The 6,776-nt window shown below is 42.6% G+C and overlaps 1 protein-coding gene across 1 annotated transcript; it reads left to right on the forward strand.

Moving 5' to 3' along the window:
* The first annotated feature begins 1,435 nt into the window (after positions 1 to 1,435).
* LOC145719822 (cleavage and polyadenylation specificity factor subunit 3-like) lies at positions 1,436 to 4,788 on the forward strand. The gene is made up of 3 exons (XM_081811396.1): positions 1,436 to 1,667; positions 2,689 to 2,847; positions 3,655 to 4,788. The coding sequence occupies exons 1-3, from the start codon at positions 1,461 to 1,463 to the stop codon at positions 3,811 to 3,813; spliced, it is 525 nt and encodes a 174-aa protein (XP_081667522.1). The 5' UTR covers positions 1,436 to 1,460; the 3' UTR covers positions 3,814 to 4,788.
* Positions 4,789 to 6,776: the final 1,988 nt, after the last annotated feature.

Here is a 6,776-nt window from a genome sequence, read left to right on the forward strand (position 1 = left end):
ATGACTTCACTTACACGTGGAATCTAAAAAACAAAACAAATGAACAAACCAAACAGAAACAGGCTCATAGATAGAGGAAACAAACTGTTGGTTTACCAGACGTAGGAGGCCTTAGGGGGGTCAAGCGAAACAGGTGAAGGGGATTGAAATTACAAACTTCCAGTTAGACGATAAAGACGTTATGGAAATGTAATCTGCAGCATAGGGAATATAGTTAGTGGTATTGTAGTAACTTTGGTGACGGATGGTAGCTAGACTTACCATGGGGATCATTTTGTAGTGTATAAAAATATCGAATCACTATGATATACACCTGAAACTAATAGGATATCATATGTCAGTGGTACTTCAATTTGAAAAAAAAATGTTAGCCTAGCCAGGGCCGGGAGCCTTCAGACCCTGGAAGTCCCTCCTGCTGCTCCACGAGAGCCTCTGCGCCTTGGCCCGGAGCTAAAGCACAAGAGGGGCCAACATGTGTTGAAAGAAGGAGCACCCTTTCTAAGCCTCCCAGAGCCTTGGGCCACCTGTGGGTATCAAATCCTAGCTGCCCACATTCTGGTGTGTGATCTTGGATCTTGGGCACAGGGTTTGGTATTTCTGAGCCTCCATTCCTTCTGTAAGATGCGGACCCTGTGTGCTCTCTCTGTGGTTGCAGACGCCTATGGGAGCCCTGCTCAGCACGCCCAGGAAATGGCGGCCACTGCTCGTGCCGCTAGCCATCCCTGCCTCCGGGCTGCAGGGCCACCAGGGAAACCAAGGGGCAGGAACTAGAGCCTCGATTACAAGCAGCCTACAGGAAGCTGACTGACTAAAGCAAGGTGGAATGTACTGGAAGGTATTGGTGTCCCCAGACTGTCCAGGAAAAATGGGAAGCCAGCATGGAACAGGGCCCCTCCTGAGGGCAGAAGGCAAGATGTACTAGGAATGCGTCCCAGGAAGGAGCACCCACTTACTATTACCTGGGTGTCTGCAGGCAGGGCCGAGCCCTGTGAGAGGCCTACCAGGTGCAGAGCCGTGAGGATGAGGCCTACTGTGGAAAGGACCAGAAGGGACCGGAGAGAGGAGATGGCCTCAAGGAAAACAGCCAAGACCTGCAGCCCCCCCCCCGCCCCCCCCGCCGGCTTTCCAGCATGTCTTGAATGGGGCTTGAATGGGGCTTGAATGGGGCTTACCCTTAACCAGGGTAGTAATTACTACAGGCAGAGCTGACATGCTGAACGAATTGTTGTGTGTGCTTGTAATGACAAATTGTATTTCTAACACCCCAGGGCAGTCCAAACCTTGATAGCTGCTATTAACACACAAATCAGTCATTTACAAAAATTGTGAGAGAGGGAAATATATATATAGTTGTATAAATATATATGTATGTATAAATACTGTTGTATACACATAATTCTTGGTTGTCTGAATTTCTTCTAATTCGTTTATTGTTTGAACTATATACCCCACGCAACAAAATGAAATTTGCTTCTTATAAAATCTCTCTAGATGAGTACTGGCAGAATCACCCAGAACTCCATGATATCCCCATTTACTACGCGTCCTCTTTGGCCAAGAAGTGCATGGCAGTATACCAGACGTATGTAAATGCCATGAATGACAAAATCCGCAAACAGATCAACATCAATAATCCCTTCGTTTTCAAGCACATTAGTAACCTCAAGGTGAGTGCTGAGGAAGGACCCGTAAACACAGAGGAGTCGGTAGTGCTCACAGCTACTGCCATTGATTCTGAGGCCCAGTCCTTGCCGAGGTCTCACTGCTTCTCCAGCAGGCACCGTTTTTCTTCACGAAAACAACAGTTTAGCAGCTGGCGTTCTTTTCTGCTTAACAATTTTTGCCACTTGTTCCAAGTCTGCATACATTCTCAGTATTTACTGTTGCTGATTAAGTTGGGTCTCTCTGCCATGGAAACAGGAGGTCCTGATGAGAAAAATACTCTTACATCATATATTAAGTTTTTCCATTCTTACTCTTCTAACCTAATCATCTTCTTGATTTCCACTGCAAACTCCGTGTGTGAAAACTTTTGTCATCACTTTTGTAGAGCATTCAATAAACAGTAAAATCTGGTTTTCTTTAGTTAAAAAAATAGTTTTAGAAAAATATTTTTATTGAAACTAATGCTTTAATCTTAATAAATTATGCCCCAGGTTATCTAAGTTATAAGTCATCTTCCAGTTATAAATGGGCTCCATTCATGAAGTATTTTTTAAGTTAATTTTTAAGAGTTAGAGCCAAGTTTTCCCTAGAAACAATGTTGAACTTTCTGGTTGGATTTCTAGGCCAGCTCAAAATCTTTATGAAGTACGCAAGGCCATTGTGAGGGGAAAATTCTTTCAGAGTTCTATCTTGGGCAGATAGAAAGCCGTTTTGACTCTTAACTTTTTTCCTGCCCACCTCCTTAGCAATGAAAATGGTCCTAATAGCCCATTAATATCAGTAGGAGATTTAAAAGGTCAGTGTGAACTAACTGCCTTTTATCACTTTGTTCTCCTTTCATTCCTAGCCTACATTGTTTAGGAACTTAGAAATTGGACTTAAAATGTTTACTAGTCTCATTGAGGCCCTTTCAGTAGTGTGATTAATCTTTTTACCTAGCTTTTCGTTATTCTTTGAAAACGAGGAATGCCTTGCCAAACCCTGGTACTCAGCATGCCTTTACCATCCCTTTTCCCCTCTTAGAGCATGGATCATTTTGATGACATTGGCCCCAGCGTCGTCATGGCCTCCCCAGGCATGATGCAGAGCGGCTTATCCAGAGAGCTCTTTGAAAGCTGGTGCACGGATAAGAGGAACGGCGTCATTATAGCAGGGTACTGTGTGGAAGGGACGCTTGCCAAGGTCAGCCATGGTCTTAGACCACCGTGTTATTCCTAATCAGAATTGCCAAGGCGGCCCATTACAGCCTGAGAAGCACCCGTCTATTCGCAGTAAAAACTATGGAAAGGAACCTATTTGAGACAAACGCAAAAACACGGATACCCTCATTCAGTGAAGAAGAAGTTTGCCAGTGTGTATTCTCTTGAAAGGTCACAGAAGGTGTTTGGGTCGATTGCCCATCATCCTGTCGATACACAACGGTTGATGTTGACTCCTAGGGCTGTACGCATGGTAGGAAATGCGTGCAGAGCTCCAGAGGCAGTTTGTGAACATCCAAGCATCACGTCCTCTTCTCGCCTCTTCTAGAACTTCTCTTATTTTTTAAAATACCTCGTGATTCTCCATTTAGACCGTTTTTTATTACTTTAGCGTAGTCTCTAAGTCACACAGACAGTGTTGGCTATGTATTTAAAATAGATTGCCAGAACAGAAACAGATCTGTCCGAAAAGTGACTTTTTAGAGCAGGAGAATAGCTGGGAATCCAAGTTTGCCTTTCTGATCATAAGTTACAGTTGCCACTTCCAATACTCCAAGTACATTGAATTTTAGTTAACTTGTTTACTTTCCTGATTAAATATTTGCTCGACCAAGAAAATAAGTGTTTGATATTTACTAAGTCAATTGTTAGAACGCTTTTTGTGCTAAAGGTCCCAAATTTAATGTAAGAATTTGTGGCTGCATTAACAAGTAGAAAATGTACCTTTTCTTTTCTGATTGGGTAGTTTATTTGTTTTGTTTCTTTTATTTTTATTTTTTTTTTTTAACAGCATATCATGTCTGAGCCAGAAGAAATCACTACCATGTCTGGACAGAAGTTACCACTGAAAATGTCTGTTGATTACATTTCTTTCTCTGCTCACACAGATTACCAGCAAACCAGTGAATTTATTCGTGCTTTGAAACCGCCTCATGTGGTTAGTCTGTGAATTTGATTTATAACATTAAAGGGGAAGAAAACATACGCAAGAAACTGCAGCTGGTTTTCAAATCAGACACTGTCTGTCATTAAGGTAGTCCCGTTTCGCAGAAGGCTTCTGCGAGCACTTGCACCTGACCTTTGCAGCTCCCCTCTGAGTTGGGCAAGCTGTGCACTGTGTCTCCATTTACCCGAGGTCCCTCATCAGATCCCCCAGCCCCAACTCCAATGCCCTTCCCCCATTCTCCCCAGTAACTTAAGAGCACAGGCTTTGCTTGTGACTCCTTGTTTTGAATCCCAGCTCCACCCCTTACTTGCTGGGTAACCCTGGGCAAGTTACTTAACTTCTCTGTGCCCCAGTTGTAAATAGGGATGATGATGATACCTCGTAAGGTAATTGTGAGGAAGGGATGAGAGAACATAGATCTAAAGCATGTAATACGGTGCCTGGCATGGAGTAAATGCTTAATAATACTGAAAGAGAGAAAGACAAATCATATAATAGTAAAAATTAAAGATCCAAATAGGTATGAAATCACATAGCTCTTTACTGATGTGATTTGTTTATATTTTTAAGTTTCATGTAATACGAAAAGAACAATTCTATTTTGGTGGGACTGGGGAGGGAATAAGAAAGGAAAGCTAAAAAAATATATGTATTTTTAATCAACAGAACACTTGGGGAATGTGTGTGTGTGGGAAACAGATGAAGTGCCCTTTCTAGATTTATTGAAAAGTAGTTTAGACGAAATAGCCTTTTGTTAGTTGTTTTTTTCCTTAAATTTTTTTCATTGTGGTAAAATATGTATAACATAGAAGTTGCAATTTTAACCATTTTTAAGTTGTGCAGTTCCGTGGCATGAATCACATTCACGGTGTTGTGCAACCGAGAGAAACTGTACCTATTAAGGAAAAATTCCCCATTTCCTCCTCCCCAGCCCCAGGTAACCTGCAATTTACTTTCTGTCTCTCTGAATATGCCTGGCCTAGGTATTGCATGAAGGTGAAATCCTACGGCACTTAGCAGAATGTGCTCAAGGTCCATCCATATTGTAGCACGTATCAGAACTCCCTTCTTCTGTGTGGGTGACCATTCTGTTGTTTGTATAGACCACACACATGCATGTGGAATATGCATGCTGCGGTGAACACTGGCCTCTGAGTATCTGTGTGAGCCCCTGTTCTCACTTCTTTTGCATATACACCGAGGAGTGGGTTCGCCGGATCATAGGGTCATTCTGTTAACTTTTGGAGGAGTCATTCAATTCCCGAAGTGGCTGCACCATTCTGCATCCCCCCAGCAGGGCACAAGCGTTCGGATTTCACCATATCCTCACCAACACTTGTTGTTTGCCTTTTTGTGACTACAGCCATTCCTAATAAGCGTGAAGCGGTATCTCATTGTGGTTTTGATTCTCACTTCCCTAATGACTAATGATGTTGAGCGTCCTTTCATGTGCTCTTCTGTTAATTTTTGAGTTCTTTCTAGCCTGGAAGTCCTCACGGGGATTTGCCAGCGGCCCTTACTTGATAAGCAGAGTCTTGGGTGGAGAAAAATCCCTCACCTACTTGTTAGCTTTGTGAATTTCGTCACAGTGCAGGCTCCTCACAGGGGTTCCCTGGTGTATGTGGTTCATGGAAATGCTCCCACGTGTTAAAGCCGGGGAGGAAGTGTGGTAGTGCCCTTTCTCTTGGCAATCACTGCTTCATCCTCAGTCCCATTTCACTGCTCTCCAGGCTCGCTCTCTGCTGACAGGATTGAACTCGATGCTTACCTTTCTTCAGTAACCAGGTCAGCAAAAGTATATCTGCGTGATAGAATAACAACAGTGTTAGTGGTAACCATAAGTAACAGTTAGCGTTGATTATTTACCATGTGCCAGGTACTGTACTCATGTTTTAAGCAATCTCTACACCTGACATGGGGCTCAAACTTACAACCCCGAGCTCAAGAGTAACATGCTCTACTGACTGAGCCAGCCAGGCACCGTGTACTCTGGTTTACATGCATCAACTTGCTTACTCCTTACAACCAACAACTATTTGTAGATGAGAAAACTGAGATGTTAAGTAACTTGCCCGAGTTTCCGTAGCTAGGAAGCGCTTAAGGAGCCAGGACTTGTGTTTGAGCAGCCAGGCCTCAAAGCCGGTCTCTTTACTCGGCCATATGCCTCTGCCTAGGAGTGATGCTAGGTAGGCTTCTGTGAGCCCAGGCAAGAAATCATCTACCAGGAGTCTGTAGGTTAAGAATGATCTGTCTTGTAAAATACAGATTATAGAAGTGAATGGGAAGAGACCGGTATCTAATACAGTTATTGTAAATACCCCTCAAAGGCAATTTCATTTGGTCCCAAAGTATTCTATTTGGTATTACTGTAATAAACGGAAGAAAATACCAGAAGTCTTTTTCTTTCCCCATAAAAAGCTTCTTTTGAAAGTCTTGTATTAGGAAACCTAAAGAAAACTGGGTGTTCTCTGCATTAGTAAGAATAGCAATGGTTTCGTCGAAGAATCCTACGTCTAAAGCCGGCAGAGCCTACAGAAGTCACGCGGTGCAGCCCTTTACAGTTGAACATAGAAGTCTAGAAAAAGTCCAACTTCCATACAGTTGTATATCTCACTAGTGGGAACACCTGAAGTAGAAGTGTCTGTACTTTCTCTTAAAATAGTTCTACTTCAGGATTTTTAAAGCCAAACAGAATGAAAATAACTGTACAAGTTTGATTGACGGGAGGTCCTTCAAAGTCGTTACGTTTAATAACATCAAGTCTATGTCTGTTGCACATATTAAAGTCAGATAGGGGCCATCATTAAGCCGAACTCAGGATGTTTCCCTGTGCTCTCTTACAATTCATTCTTTTTTTTTAAATTTAATTTTATTATGTTATGTTAATCACCGTACATTACATCATTAGTTTTTGATGTAGTGTTCCTGACTCATTGTTTGCATATAACACCCAGTGCTCCTAGCAG

The sequence above is a fragment of the Leptonychotes weddellii genome, unplaced genomic scaffold (assembly GCF_054177405.1).
Source record: "Leptonychotes weddellii isolate Sample4059 unplaced genomic scaffold, ASM5417740v2 HiC_scaffold_7404, whole genome shotgun sequence".
In the NCBI taxonomy this organism is placed as follows: domain Eukaryota; kingdom Metazoa; phylum Chordata; class Mammalia; order Carnivora; family Phocidae; genus Leptonychotes; species Leptonychotes weddellii.